The sequence below is a fragment of the Pseudopipra pipra genome, chromosome Z (assembly GCF_036250125.1).
Source record: "Pseudopipra pipra isolate bDixPip1 chromosome Z, bDixPip1.hap1, whole genome shotgun sequence".
Classification (NCBI taxonomy): Eukaryota; Metazoa; Chordata; class Aves; order Passeriformes; family Pipridae; genus Pseudopipra; species Pseudopipra pipra.
The window spans coordinates 30,930,997-30,947,761 of NC_087581.1; the positions used below are offsets into that span (position 1 = coordinate 30,930,997).

A 16,765-nucleotide genomic window follows, 5' to 3' on the forward strand; every position below is an offset into this window, starting at 1 on the left:
AAGTGACCTAATCATTTTAAAGGATACATTGATAAAACATTTGTAGCTGCTGTATGAACATAAAAATTTGGATAAGTTAATCATCAAGTTTAAAAGATTTGGTAGACATTCAACAGATTAAAAATTTGAGTATTTGGAGTATTTGAGTGAAAATATCCAAGGCATTTTGAGGATTAATTTTTTATAGTGTCTTTAGGAAAAACACCCAAATCCATAGGCTGAAGTCTACAGTATCACTTTAGACGCTTTCATAAAAATGCCATTTGTCTTAAAATATTTCTCATCATTAACCAAAAGAATATTTACAATGACCCTACAAACTTTTACAGACACTGTCAGCTGTTTTGGGTTTAATGCGTTCTCTCACACATTTCTTATGAACGATGAGGTGAGAATCGAGTCCCTACAGTCTCCCTCTTGATTTTCACCATTTAGATAAGATGGGGGTGTGGTCTCCTTAGCATTCTCTTAAAAGTCAGCAGCAGAACAGAACTTTCACTAGCCCAGCTCCTCCTACATCTGAAACCACCTGTAGCCCTCCACTGCCTATAGGGAACCAAAGAGTCCTAAGGGAAAACTATACAAAGTGCCTAAATAAACCACAAAATTTAGACCCTGAGTGGATTCTGATATCTGAAAACAATTAATGCACTGAATTTTCATGAGGTTTTAACCCCTGATATCACAGTTGAGAAACTGAAAAGAGTGTTTTCTCCCAACATGTGTTTTCTAGTCATAAAGTTAGTTCTGTAGAGGTGGAAATTATTTCAACAATGTGATACTTTTTAGACATTTGTTCTGCACCCAAGAGAAATTAAACATTTGCATAAGAAAGTCATTAATTTCGCAAAAGCACAGCATAATGTTGTATTTCTTTGACATAAGAGGACTTAATTCTAAATTTGCTTGAACCAATTTGTTTTAGTTTTACATTGGCTTAATTTAACAGCTTTAAATCATGGTAATACATTTTATAGTAATTAAAACTATATGCAGCAAAAGACAATGAAACTTAAAAGTTTACCTCTAACTGCTATTAGAGCTTATGGCTCATTGATCTTTCTCCAAATATATAATTAAGCTTCCAAGTCTAAGAGAGCATAATCCCAAAATTAACAAATGCATTTCCAGCTGAGCTTTAAACCTCAAACTAAACAGTGTAATCAAAACATTGTGCTGTTAGCAAATTCTTTCCCGAAGTCCAAAACCAACGAAACACTGAAATTTCAATCACTCGCATCTTTAGACCTAAACAGTCTAAAGGCAACTTTACATTCCCTGGCTGAACAAAAACATTCAAGGGTGCATTTTCAATGTGTCAGATGGAGATGACGGTGCCCACTTCTTCTTCCATTAGCAGGCTCCTGGTGCTATGAAGGAGTGTACATAAACCTCCAGGCTCCACTTTCCAGTAAAAGCACAGAGCCTGTAGAAGTGCAGTCAATCAGAACTCAACAAAATCCCTCCCCCACACACTGAGTAAATGAGAAAGATGCACAGAGAAGAAAAGGCTCAGATAAAAATTGTGTTCAAAAAATAGATATTGACGAAATTTCTTGGTGATTCTACAGCAGAAATTGCATGAGGGAGATAAGAATCTTCAGCCCTCATGTCCAGCATCGCAGTGCAATGAACACTGGATGGTTTCCCACTAAATACTGGGGCATTTTGATCCAAAAAGTACTTCAGTTCACAAGTAGGTTTTCAGCCTGGGAATTCTTTTTGTTATATCTATATCTTCTAGATTGCAACCATACTTTGAGCACTTTGAAAATCAATAGTTCTTCCTGTCTATCTCAACAACAACAACAATTCTTTATCAAAAATTACTCTATTTTCCTGAAGAACAATATTTTGACCTTTACAGAACAGAGTAGTTAAAGAAGCAATCCCTCTTCTTATCCAGGAACCTCAACCAAAACCTGTCATCAAGTATTCACCCAAAGGATTAAACTTCCAAAGGCTGAATTTTGCATTCACTGTAAGAGTAAACATAAGGGCAAGCAAATGCAAATAAACAGCTTTGTATGAACATATTAGCTCACAAAAGCATATGGACAGTCAAGTACCAATACTTGTTTGTGCTTGCAGATACAATCATCTCCTCCTGACCCTTCCTATGCAGCATATATAAGCAACTTGATTGGTAAATTGTCACAGTTCAGTTTTATTGCTGCAAATTTTAGAGAGTTCAATGTAAAAGAACACACACACACAAAAAAAAGCCCCATCCACACCCCCCCCTTCCCCCCAAACCCTAAACAGAGAGACCAACATTTCATGTAAATTTGATTAGCATTAGCATAAAAAAAAGCAAGTCTACATAATGCAAGCTCAAGACCCAAATGACTTTGTGTTCAAGAGGTGTCTGTATCTGGCACTGGGTGATATGGTTTAGTGGTTTATGGACTACAGTGGCAGTGCTGGGTTGACAATTGGACTAAATAATCCTGAAGGTCTCTTCCAACTGTGACAATTTTATGGTTCTATAACTTTTATCAGGTAAAACTGCCTAACATACTGAATTTTCAATGCTTGGATTATATCCTATCCAGAGGACATAATCCTCTAGCCCAGAGGACTGTTGGCCCAGGGGAATTGCTCTGCCACACACTCTTTTCTCAGCATGGTTTGACAGCATTTGATGACAGGAGAAACTTAAAACTTCATTCACCAAAGCCATTATTGCAGGGAACAGATCAAATCAGACCTTATTTTTCTTCAATCAGAAAGAACAACTTACTGGTGATTTTATAACAAATTGGATTGTTTCTGGTTTTGTCTTTAAATTTTCATGGTAATTCAACACATATTGAGAGGAAAACAAAGTGTACTATACACAGTAAGTAAATAAGTTATGAAATGGATCTATATGCCGTTTAATAGTGCAGTTTAGGTTAAAACCAAAAACAAGAATCAAAAAACTGCAATATACAAACACTGAAATTCAAGCTCCACTGGCAAACTTGCCTGATAAATTCCACCGTGTAGTACTGGATAGGAGAACTTCCTTCGCTCTCTCCAGGCTTCCAGGACAATGCAACTTCTGAATCAGAAACTACCACGATCTGGGGCTGGTAGGGTGGGGCCGGGGGCATGCACTTATCTAAGCCAGAAGAAGTGCAAAGGAATAGCATTAGAGAAGAAACTGGGCTACTATACACAATGACCTAACTCCCACAGACCCAGGAATCAAATTAATAGGCTTCTCCTCCCACCTGTTGCCCCTTTAAAACCCCACATTTTTGTAAAAATAATAGCAAAATATTACATTACTGCATACGACAGAGATGTAGGTATGAGTGTTACAGACATGTGCCTTTCCAGTTTTGCAACATAGCCCTGTATCAGGCATTACCTTGGGATAAGGTTGTCACCTCTCTGGGCATGCTGGGTCGTCCTTTTCCTGCCCAGCCATATGCTCCAATGCTAACACGATGTGGAGTGCCTGGCTTCAGGTCACCAATGACAACATCCTGCCAGAGTCAAGAGGAGACAAGCACAGCGTGAAAGTTCTCCATTGTAACTGGGGATGCTGCTGTGAGCTGAGATTTGAGTATCTTACAGCTCATTTTCCATGTACTCTCCCAGGAAGATTGTCCCTAGCCCAGAACAGCTCAGAAACAACAAACACAAACAGTACCACGTGTTTCCTCTCAAGCTGCAGCTTTGCCCCAGGGGAATCCATAGGGATGACCTGGATCCATTTCTCAGCATAACTCATAAGGTTGTAGATCATTTGCATTTACTATCCAGTTTTTCCCTTGGTGAAGTCAAAGGCACATACTATTCTTTCCCTTGAGCCAATTGCTGGTGTTTGGTATCAGTCTGGTGCATTTTCTCTTTCTCTTTTTTTTTTTCTTTTTTTGGTTGTTTTTATTTTTGTTTTAAATTCATAGGCCATAAAACCTCCTGAGAATGAAGCAATCTGATGCAGTGTGAACTGATGATCTTTAATTTCTCATGTAGCAGAACCCTATCCCATTGCCTCTCACAATTTTACGAGCTCAGCTATCAGCCTTGACCTGAAGTGAGCATTTCCCTTATTTGTCCTTCTGCTATAAACACAGAAAGATTAACCCACAGACAACTACTGTAAGGGAAGCAATGCTCAACTCCATATGAAGACCTTGTGCTGATGAATACTGTTCAGAGGAGCCTGTTCAAATCTCCCAGAAATTAAAAAAATGTCACCAAAACATTACATTTCATCACTGGCTGCTGAATATACCACAGATGAGCCTCAGACACTTGATCTGATCTTTATTGGAACATGTGTACAGAAATTCAGTATTCTTTACCTGCAGCCTACCTCTAGTCTCTATTTTAATCTCAGACTTAGGAATTTTGACAGCATATACAAGTAAACAGAAATACCAGGTTCTACATCACAGACTGCTCTTGGGGGGGGGGGGGGGAGGGGAAGGTCTCATAAAAAAGTATTTTACAAAGATTTTTTTTCCAGTTTTCATTCTCTGATATTAAAAACATTAGTCACAGTACATGTGAAAATCGGAGATATCCTTTTCTCTTCATGCTGGAACGGACTTTAAATCTGCATTTCCAGTTAAACAGTAAACAATCCTAAAATTTTATTAACTGCTAAATCTACTTATGATGATCTTTTGGAAAAAACTCTCCCTCTCTAACCTTTGGGGAACTTATGTTATTACTACAATGTTTTTCGGCAACACCCTGTCATCTATCATTCCTTTGGCTGTGGTTTTGGAGCTCCAACACTGATTTCCTATTAACATGGACCACCTGACCATTATCCTGTTTTTCCATCATTCACCCTTGATCTGCTTGAATGGTCTAGATGAACCTGAGAGAGATGATAGCGATGCTGGAAAAGTAACTGTCCAAGGAGAGGTAGCAAGGACACTCACTCTGAAAGATTAATCTGGGTCTTTCAGTGTCAGAGCTGAAGGTACTTAGATCTTTCAAAATGTGATCTGAGAATCCAGTTGCTGAAAACCCAGCACCTCCTCCTGGTGACAATACTAGAGACCCTACTCCTGCTTTTCTATCCTCTATGCCATACATACTGACTGTCTGTATTTAAACTGTGTGCATTTGTTCCTGCCAGTATTCCTCTTTCATTCTTCTGAGAAAAAAAAATCCTTCATTATTTGTCTTACTGTTTTCATACTATTTGGGAACTTGTTCCCCACAGTGAGTTGGATATTCATGTACTTGCCTCATGTTATTACCTCCAGACCCAAGTCTACAATGAACTAAACAGAAGGAATCTTACTGAGCGTATGGCCAACCAAGATCAAAGCCCTTATATCTACTTAGGTCTTTAAGTTCAACATGTGTACCCTCAAAACCTCATGCCTTACACATGTGGCTACCTGCCTCCTTCTAGCAAAATCCTCTCCATGAACACAGTTCTTGGACATACAGTACTTATCCATGAGACCAAGTGTCTTTTAATCTTTAAGAATCAGGACATCAATGAATAACTGAAGATTCAGGACACCATAAAGCTACCCTGACCTGTAGCAATTTCAGGGAATACCCACCTTACACCAGAACAATTTCAAATCAAATCAAATCCTAGAGAAGAAACACATTTCCTTGTACCCCATTGTCCAGCAATCTGTGGGTACATATTTCATCTCTTTTTTTCACTTGTATTTAGGAGATGGGTCTTAAACCCAAGTTTTCTCTCTCCCAGAAGAGACAGAGTGGCCTCACAGATAATAAATTTAGGTAGTATATGGAAGAGTGAACTTGCCATCATTTTTGTAATCCTTCCTTGACTCAGATTGCCTCTATATTTTGAAGCATGATACCCCAAACTGGACATTACACTGCTGATAAGGCTTCACTAGTCACCAACCTCACTTTCTTGTCTTACACAACACTCTTGCTAAAACCCAAAAAAATGGCATTTGATATTTTCATTACAATCTCACATCACTGAATGGAGTGAAGCACTGTGATGCCTTTTCTGTGGTAGGAGAGTCAATTGCACAAAGAATAATCCATATATCCCTCCCTGCCCGGCCACACAGCTTGCCCTCCCTCCAAGTGTGTTGAAACTGCTTTGTGAGGCTGTGCAGTAAGCTGCCTCACAGAAACTAGCATTACAAATTATTTTCCAAAGAAAGTCTGTTTTCTGTTTTGTTTTAATCCAAAAAACCATCAAACTCTTAACTACAGCACAGCTGCAGGAACTGAGCTGGGTTTAATGATGCTGTATTCCCTGATGACAATTCCTTCCCTGCGCTACTGGTCTCAGCTGGTCACTTCCCATTTCGTACTGGTGTGTTTAGTGATTTGACAGGGAGCACTGTTGCTCCCCCGGGCTCTGTGCCCAACCTGAAACCTCCCATCTTTAAAGTCTACTAATTATTATTGATTCTTCTCCTTTTTTAACTACTTGTGCTCAGGTTCCTAAATGCCATGCCCATTTATAACAACCACCTTACTAAATCAGACTGGCTGCTGTCACTTGCATGTTCTCTATTTCATGATGATATACAGCTATAATACATTATCCACTTGCTAAGACACAGGCATATGCACACACACATGCACAGAAACAGGTAGTGCAAATCACCTCTTGCTACAACCATCCCACACGGAACAGAGAAGCCTCTAAGAAAGCAGCAGGGTTGTACCCAGCACCAGGAGAGGCAGCTTAGTGATGGAAACATGAACTATGCAGACTTAACCACAAGACTATTGCAGATTTCTGTTGCGTTTGGTATGAATATAACAGAAAGCATTTCAGTGAGAACACCACTTCCTGAGGATTAATGACAGCTGGGAGCTGATTAATCCCAGCCAGTCATACTTCTCCACAAGTACCCCTCAGAAGTGTTATTTTTATCAAGCAGAAAAAAAGGGCCCAGCATGGAACTTCAGCTCTGAAATGTCACAATCCAGACTCAGCTCTGCAAGGACTGAACCAGATAGTCCTGGTTCAAGTGCATCCTGAGGTCTCATCCTGACATCAGCCTCCTATAGTTAACCAAACTTCCCTTAATTCTGACCATGAAAGCTGGGCAAGATTCACCAACTTCATGAGATTTCTCCATTCCTACAACAGGTCTCAGGAAACAAAAGTTTGCAAGAGGCTGTTGGTGTTAGGGATTTCCGTTAAACACTGAAATTTCTGCCCTTGTCCAACCCAAATCTCAGCAACTCTTGATTGCTTTCCCCTCACAATAAAGCCAGCCTGTTTAATGCCCACAGGAATTAGACTGGACTGCATGCCATACTGGAAATAATCAGTTGATTCACCAGCTGCAAAGCCATTAAGAGAGTTAGTATTTATTTCAAACTTGTTTTATACCAGTAGCTACTCCCCCACTCCTTCCTCCTGGGCATTGCATGGCTGGCCTCTTCCTGAGCTTCTCCTCCTTCTCGGCTCTTGCTGGACTAGCTCAGATTTTTTCCTCTCCATCTCCTCTCCAAGTGCCAGACTTTGTTCTTCCCTTTTACTGTGTGTCTGATTACTTGGCTGTCCCCATCACTTCTAGGTACTCACTGCCTGGATGTATCTCATTCTTTACACAAATTTACTCCAGCAAAAAAAGAAAATCATAAATACCTATGATGAGTAAGAAAAACGTTTACCCATTGGTAAAAAGGGAGCTACTTTGCCTCTGGATTTTGAGCTTTTGCTACTATTTGCTGTATTTTGTCCACGAAAGATCTAAGTGCTAAGTATAATCAACATCTGAGATAAAATTTTGTGTGTGAATTTGTGGAAAGACCAGGTCAGGAACGCTCAATTCCATTTTAAATCACAGCTGTGACTAAGTCTCATGTGAAGCAATACTTACAAAAATTGCTTGTCCTTCAAGCTGATCCTGGAAAAAAGCAAAATAGGACTTGTTAAAGAACTAACATACTAATAAGGGATGGCAAAACCATATAAATAATGGGTCAGGGAATTAAAACAAGGCAAATGCTGCAACACATAGCAGTCTATTTGGCTTTTAATCATCTGCATGAGTATTGGTATACAGACCCTCTCCTCCCAGTGAGTAAGAAGTACTGCTGTCAGATTAAGAAAGAAAAACAATGTGCTGTTTTATCTTTTTTGGCACTACTAGCAGGAATGTTTTTTAGGAAAAAAAAAAAGGCAAGAGAGGAAACAGAGATAAAGATAAGAAGTGAAAAAATAATGTGTAAATAAAGAAAAAATATATCATGGGAATAATATTCTTTCATTCACTGTGATACCAGAAACCTGCAGAATTCAGAACTGACAACCAGAGTGATGGAAAACTGCAGGAAATCTGAGCATCCCCCTCATTCACACTTCTCGTGGGGAGGTTTCTGAGCACTGCCCAGAAGGGATCAGTGAATGCATTTTCTTGAACATCAGGTGGGGAAACTGAAGGAAGAGGGGTGAGAAAATAAAGGAGAATGAAGATGAGCAGAAGAAAAAGGAGGAAAAAAAATGACAGATGAAGAGGGATAACAAAAGAAAGATTGGAAAGCCTGCAATGGTCCTCTGTGAGCACATGTAAGCCTTTGTTCCCTGTGCTGGTAACATTGCTGTCTGGTGGACAGACTCCCCTTTGCAGAGCATGGTGTGAAAGTGCTCCCCTCACAGCACCCAACCTGTAACACTCTCTGCTCAAGCAGAGTCCAGAAAATCTTTGTTCCCAACTTGCTGATCTCAAGGAGCAGCTTCTCTGCACTAAGGAAGCACTGACATGTTTCAAGAATACCATTTAAAAGCAGACAGTACAAAAACCACCCAGAAGCAGGGAAAAATTGCTTTCATTTTTGCACTAACTGCTAAGCCATACAACAGAAGAGGATGGCAGTGTTCATTCACAAATGGAAATGGAAAGAAGTGGGAAAGAAAAAGGAAAGGAGGAAAGAGAAGGGGACAATGAAAAACAAAATGCAACAGAGAGATATAAGAAAAAACATAATCAAACCAAAACAAAACAACAAAGAGACAAACGAAACAAAACAACAAACAAATAAAGAAAAGCAATGACAAAAAGTAGTGCTTTCAAGAACAAAAGAAAAAAAACAGAAATGGAGGGAATCTTCTAGGAGATGAATTGGAAAAAGTGCAACTAAAGCAGACATACTTTAGGAGGCCACAGTCTCACACAGAGACTAAAAACACACTGAAAACTCTGTGTGTTAACTCACACACCTGCATCAAGACACTGTAATACACATACATTGATATTGTAACTCTAACTACGCACAGACTCAAGCAATTCTACCCCTTCCATGTGTGAAAACACACAGAAAATGCCTATTCAAAGTTCTATTTTAGGAGATGTCAAAGGTCAGTACTAGGAAGATACGAACAAGTTCCAATTGTTTTACATGATAAAATAGTCAGACAACAAAGAGACATGTGCAAGTTCCCACTTGCATGTTCTTCTTCAGCGCTCTGACTGTTGGTGAAAAGAAATACTCACCATGCTAATCATATCCAAACTCAGGGGAACATCATGTGAGAGCTGTTTAACTGCTTTGTCACCTTCAACTTCTGAGTAAAAGACCTTGGGAAGAAGATATAGTCAAACCAGTTAAAGCAATATCTCAGTGCTTCAGAGTGACTTAAAAAATGAGTGCATTGTTATCATATTGTGGACAGCATTTGAGCCCACAACCTCCTACCTTTTGGAATGTATGAAAACCTAAAGTCCTTTAACATTCCCTTCTCAGTGGCTAGAAGTTGTCAGTGTGACCAAAGGACACCATCATACAGGGTATATGCTGAACAGATATGAAACACAGCCTAGATTTTAGGGCAGACTTGAACCAACTTGAATTGTGCATCATTTGTCTGTGGCCAGCATGGACAGCTGTGGGACTAGTCTGCACAAGTTAGACACCGTCTTATAAGGAAGATGTTGACATTACATGATTATGACATTATAAAAATTGTTCTATCATAAAATGTCTCTCCATGTCTGTTGTCATGTTCTGGAGACTAATTAGAGAGAGTCTACTTTCCTGCACACAGAGATCCTGAGATGTCAAAGGGTCAAAAGTTAATACAGTGAAGATGATTTGGGTACAGCTCTATCAGTGCTGTTTCTCACTAGTTTTATTATCATGCCACTCATGTGCTCAAGGCTTAAAAATAAACTGGAGCTCAGATGCTTGATCTACTGCATGAACAGTGAAAACTGTTTACGACTTTAGCCACTTACTCACTGCACCTCTCTTTTCACACACAAGGGTGGACCCAACTGCATGCAGAGCCCAGCTGAGGCAGGTCCTGGCCAAGTGCTTCTTACTTCTAGACTACAAGCACTTTCAGAACAACAAAAACAACCCTGCACCTGGGCTCCACTGGTGTCATTTACAAGACCATGGGATGAAGGAACATATGTACCAGAAGTACCTATCGCAGGGAATATTCTCACTCTTTTAGTGTACATTAATAATAAAGGCAGTCAGGAGCATTCTGCTTCCCATCTTTTCATATAAAACTGAAATTTGGATATGTTTTTCCTCAAAATTTCATATCCCTCCACAGAAAATGCTGATTAAAAAATCTGCTGGTTTTTGGTTTTTTTTCTTGAAGGGGAAAACAACACACCCTAGTTAACATGCCACACCTTTGGTGCTAATTTCCCACTGCCTAACTTCCATTTTGGGACTGAATTTTATTGCCATGGAATACCTGGGTTAAAGCAATATCTAACAAAAAAGACTGAATGGCATATTAGTGCTCATTGCTCTTCTGTTTGCACACTAAAACACCGTAAGCAGTTTAGGCCAGCCATTCTCTTTTGCCCTCTAGGTGGTTTGGTGCAGATCAGAGACACCCTTACAAAATTGCTGGTTAAAACAGGAAAATCGCTCAGCTTCTTTAACAGAAACTCAACTCTGAGGTGGAAGGGGAATAAAGCAAAATCCCTTTTGCTATTTAAGGCTGTAGCTAGGCTCCCAGGGATGCTATGCAGTACAGTTCCTATCAGGAGAAGAGACACTATGAAACACGCTTTTTCTTGTACCTGCTACCAGTTTGGGAAGTTTTAGAGGGTTAGTTTGCACAAGATATTCCTGCTAAAGTAATTCTCAGGCTGGAAGTACAAGTCAAAGGATCTGAACGCACAGTGTAATATCAACTTGCTCTGCTCTACTTTACTGTTTTATCAGCTGCAGAAAGCACCGAGACCCTTGCAGGGAAAGCACAACAGAAAAACAATATATATCCACTGCAAGCCCTTGGCATCCAACCCAAATTTCCATTGTAGCTTGTTCCTAAAATGTGATCTGCTTGTTTCTTAAAGTTACAGTTCAATCTGTTCAAGCCCACTGTCCCCTGACTGCTCTCCGGGTGACAGCACTGTTTGTTCTGAGAACGGGCTCTCCCACCCAGTTCACTGTGCCACATGTGCAGGCTGAGGCCATGGAGCAGAAGGATCACTTACTGTGTATCCCGAGATGGTGCTCGCGTGCTGCTTTGGCATCTTCCATTGCACGCTGAACGCTGTGCAGTTCAGTGAATCCAGCAGTATATTGAGAGGAGGCCCCAACCTATCTGCTGAAAACAAAACAGCATTGTATAAGTAGCCACAGGACAAAAAGCCCCCTCCTTTAGCTACCTGGCAGGTATGGATTTGAAGAATAGACTTATGCTGCCCCTCATTCCAAACTATCAAACACAGCCCACTACTCAGATTTAACTTGGGTGCCTCTTTTCGCTTTCCACCTCTGCCTTACAAGGTGGCAGTAGAATACCAGGAAAGAGGGAGCAAAGGGGGACACCTCCTTTTCCCAGTGGAAAAGCTGTTGATCAGCTCAGGAGCACTCAGTGCCTCAAGCAATGCCATTGAGCAACCCATAGGCTTTTAAAGGTACACCTGAGATGCTGGATACTACCCAGGACCAAAAGAAAGGGACGTTCACACATCCATCCGTGGTGTTTGTACAGCCTGTGGCACAGATTCAGCCTGCTGGGAAAGTCTCCCAGGAATGGTCTTGAGGACAGCACAGCTCATGAACCACACCAGTATGGATATCTTTGGGGAAGGAAAGGAGTTCAACCGTATGGATGAGAGTCAAATCCTGCCATGTTCCCTGGGCCCCTACCCATTTTCTTCATTACCACAGACTTAGTCCCATGGATTCCTGCTTGTTCCTGGGGCTCTGAGCACAGCAGAGTGCTACCTCTTGTGCTCACCTCCTGCCCTGCACTCAGCAGTAGCTGGAACCATGCACTACCAAGTACCATGTGCAACTGAAAGGAGAAGCAGAGATGAGCAGCCAGGGCTGGGGTATCACTGTCCACTTAAGAAACATTTCACATTCAGGAAACACCTTTCCAATATTCACAACACCCAGGGAGACAGATTGACATCACACATCATTAGTAATAACGAAGAAAGAATACCCCCTAAACATTCACTCTTAACATATTCATGGCATCCTTGTATTACTTTCTGGGGAAGTTCTATGAGACAAGTTTCCTGGAAGGCATAGCTGCCAAAAAAACAGATTTTAACCAGCAATGACAAACAGTTATGTAAGGCAGGCTTCAAATTCATATTCTGAACGCACTTTAGGCCAATAAAATTATTTACTGAAAGTATTTGGTGAATAATTTGAAACAACAAATAAATTTGAACAAAATTAAATCCATTTGCAGACTATCTGCAAACAGAGAGACAACATCTGTTAAATAAGGAGCCATGTCATGAATTATTCACTCAGCTCTAGAAAACACTACTATCTCCAGGTTGCAGCTGATGAAAGAGACACCAAGAGCCAAATACTGACCTCAGTTACACTGGCCTATAAATTGTTACTGGAGGAGTAAATACAAAGCCCTGGCCTAAGACAGGGAAAATAAGAGCAAGGAGTCAGAGAGACCTATATTTCTATCCTCCTTGTTTAATTAACCCTACAATTTAGAGAAAACTCTATAGAAGTTAGAAATTTCCCTAGCACAACAAGGGCAGTAGCAGGTTGACGTGCTTGGATATCAGGTGTAAGCACTGCATCCAGAAGCAGCCTCAAATGAAGCTCAGCGCTCACACACCGCTGCCTCCTGCCCTCTCCGTGATAAAACTGTGCAAAAAGCAGGCACATGGCACTCCCCTTGTCAGGGAGAGGGCTGCCTCATGCCCAAGCCAGGAGCCAAGAGGAAAAGGAAGGCCTGTGTCATCCCTGACCCATGCACAGACTTATTTCCTGGGGAGGACAGAGGGCAAGGCAGAGAGGAGTATCTCATGCAGTGTGGCAGTCCCACAGTCCTCTGCTGTCACCGTTCCTGCCCTGACAGCCTAGCAATGTGCATCGGGGCATTCAGAGTCACTGTTGGTTGTCAAGAGTCTGAATTTCACAAAACCAGGCAGAAAGTAAAAAACGTCCATTTTTGGACTGAACTTTCCCTTTGCAACCACGGCAAAGTGACTGCAGGATCTGTCACAAGCAATGTTTATGGCACCGAGCTGCAGGAGATATGGCTTTTGAACAACTCTGCTGCAATACCATATCAAAGTGGTTTGCAGCTGATCACAACTGCTGCAACATATATTGCTGCTTTACTGACAAACTATTTTGCGATAAATATGAGCTTCATGTATTTTGCATGATTTTACGGAGCATCAAGTATTAGGCACACTAGAAACAGATACTGAAACTGGTCTAAATATTTATGTCTTTATGTCAAATGTCATGTTTAGACCATTAAAAATAAAAATAGTTTCCAGGGGTAAACTCTTTGGGTATTTGTACCCAAAGAGTTCAGGTCAAATCTCTTCTTAAAACTCAGCACAAAATCTCTTAACCTGGTAGCACCATTCATAGTGCAAAACTACAACAGAGTATACTCCCTTCTGCAGCCCACTGGATTGGGAATCTGCAAGCAAGGAAGGTGTGACATATTCACTGCTTGCACATATTCTGAAAATCTGCCACAGTGATGATCCCCTCTGCCAATGTGGTCTGCGGTTTGGTCTGGTGAATACCTCAGAAGGCATGGAGATTTGCTCTGATCATAAAGAATAAGGAATCAATTTATATAAATTGATTGTTCTCCTTTCTGGCCCATCAGGCACAGAAATTTCAATATTGTCCAAAATGCTTTGATGGTAATGGAAGCAATGATTCCAGTCCCATGTAAAGAAGGCATTAACTAAAGGGGAGCACTGTTACACATATTATGACTATACATTACGAAAGTATATCAAATACAAGAAATTAGTGAGGATTTGGCTGTAGATAAACAATGTTGAGCTGACAATATTGTGTTTACTTTTCTGCTTACAGCTATTTTCCTTCTCGCTTATACATCTTTGGCTCTGTACTTCTAAAAATGTGCAAAAACTGCTAAACCGGTGAAGAAGTCATCAAACAAGCTCTCCAAGTAAGCTGAAGAATATATGAGTCCTTTCCCTCAGACGGAGTAAATGTCACCATTTCCAAATAATGACCATTATTTAACTTTTTGCTTCATAAAAACAATTCAAACTAAAGATGGTAAAAAAGCTTATCCCATCTCAATACAAGTATTGCTTCCATTGTGGCTCCCTTTGCTACATACAACAGCCTCTGTCCACATATTAAGTGCCTCCTGGGAGTGGTCCCCAGCCTGGGCCAGTCAATTATGCTATTCTTTACTGTGATGAATTAAGCAATCTCTTCAGCCTGACCTTTTTTCAACTACTGCAAGAAAACTGCTTATGTGGACACAAGCAAGCTTCTCCTTCCTTCCAGTCATGGACTGAGCCCAAAGTCTTACTACAGTGATGAACAATTATGAGAAAAGAAACCCAACTTCAAAAAAAAAAAAAAAAAAACCAAAACATTTCTAGTGTTCATAAGCTTCACATCTGAAGTGCTTTGGATGAGTTGGATAAAATTCATCTTTACTGTTTTACAGTGTACTAATAGTACAACTATTCTACAGTAAACTTCAAAACTGATTTAAATTTTAAACTAGGTTAAAATAATAGTGACAGCAAACAGATTTTTTTAGAAGTAGTGATGAATGCAATATCTGGAAGGATTGGTGTTAGAAAATTTTCTTTTAGAATTTTAACTATATTTTGCATTTTATCTTTTCTTTTTAGATGTATTTGCTGTTTCAAGGCCTGCAGGTAATCACAGATACTTACACATCATGAAATAATATGCAAATTATTCACTCATGTACTCCTCATGCAATAATACGGTAATACATTTCAGGGAAAACAGATGGTTCATTTCATCTTTAGTAGTTTGTGGGCTGGAAAACCAAAATCTTTATACTACATTTTCTGTACTACTACTACTAATGACAGGGCACAGGCCAATTAAAGGAGATAAGCATTTCATTATTTTACTTTTAAATATCTCTGAGTAGCAGCTAAGACATACTAACTGAAGTACTCCTTACTTTCCAGGTTGGTGTGTCTCCTATTTGTGTTCCATGAAACACGAGAAATTTGATTAAATTTGATGAAATGCCAGCTATCGCTACTAACATGTCACAGTGTGAAGAAATAGGAATAAAAAACCTCATGAAAAATAATTCAAACACATTTAAACTGAAGTTTTCAGAACAAAGGATTTTCCAGAAATATTCTTGAATTTCTTCTGTTTGAAACATTATTTCATTGCATTCACCAATTCATAAAACCCCCAAGTTTTACTGAAATAGCATTTTATCATTGTAATAGCTCCTTTCCAGGAAAACAGCTTGCCCATTCCTAGAAGTGAAACAAAATACATTATGGTCCACTCTCTCTTACTGAAATATTGGTGAAATCCTTATTTATAAAACAATAAACAGCAATAAGGTCTTTTCTTGTTTCCCTTCCTTTTACAGACAGAACAAGGTTATGCAAACACCAGAGTGGAAGGAAGACAGAATGACAAACTGAAAAGGTCAGGAAATTCTAAATGAAAAAAATGTGCCATTTTTATATTTCTTTGAAGCATTTTCCAGCTCCCACTGCCCTGCAGCAGTACATAAGAGAGTAAGAATCTCGCAGCCACAGTAACTACAAAGGACAATGACTTGAAACCGGAAAATCTCAGCCAGTCTCTCCTGGTTCTGCACCCAGAGTAGCAACATCAACACCAAAAAAAACCAACAACAAAAATGGGAAAACCCCGATAGTCGTTACTCTGAATGAGTTGCCTCTCACTGCATCAGATCCTGACAAAAGGAAATCCACTGGATCATCTGCAAGTTGCCACACTGAGTACCAGTGCAGAGAGGGCAGGTAACACGGGCCTGTGAAGGCATCATGGGTTTTGAGCCAGACCACAGTGCACAAATCTTTGGAGAGACTAACCCATCCTTCATTAGTACTTTAAAAATACTGAAAAAAAAAACCGCAATGAAAAAACGCCCTCAATATTATAACAGTAACAGACTTGGACCCACGTGATGTTTTTCTGATGTGTCGCTTATCTGCCACAGGTACATCTGAGGTGACAGTCACCAGAGGTTTTATAGGCTAAGGAAGGGGAATGAAGGAGACAAAGCTCAGCACTTAAGCTACAGTGTAACACAGCAAATCCCATTAACTACAAACAGCCACAATGTCACTGGTGACTTTGTCGCAGCTTTTCCTGCTTTGCCTTCGCCCTGCAAGTCACAGAACAGAAAGACAGCAGTGGGAAGCCCTGATTCCCTCCCTACACTCCTCCCTGGAGCAGGGGTCTGCTCCTGGGAAGGCTCCAACTCTGCAGAGAAGGGAAGAAGAGCGGAAGTGAGCTCTGCACAGTGCACAGTGATATCTAGGACTGAGAACGAAAAGCAGAAACTGCTTTCTCAAAAAAAAAAATTTAAGAAACAGATATAGAAAAAACTTCT

General features: G+C 40.2%; 1 protein-coding gene across 3 annotated transcripts in view; it reads right to left on the reverse strand.

Annotated features, from left to right (window-relative positions):
• EGFLAM (EGF like, fibronectin type III and laminin G domains) overlaps positions 1-16,765 on the reverse strand; it is a 73,441-nt gene that overhangs the window by 45,449 nt on the left and 11,227 nt on the right. For 2 of the 3 annotated variants that reach the window (XM_064643133.1, XM_064643134.1), the window contains exons 2-6: positions 11,388-11,500; positions 9,417-9,500; positions 7,803-7,829; positions 3,359-3,476; positions 2,971-3,106 (exon numbers count right to left, since the gene is read on the reverse strand). In XM_064643133.1, coding sequence (XP_064499203.1) covers positions 2,971-3,106; positions 3,359-3,476; positions 7,803-7,829; positions 9,417-9,500; positions 11,388-11,500 — 478 coding nt within the window. The remainder of the gene's footprint in view (positions 1-2,970; positions 3,107-3,358; positions 3,477-7,802; positions 7,830-9,416; positions 9,501-11,387; positions 11,501-16,765) is intronic. The other variant, XM_064643132.1, reaches the window with a different exon arrangement.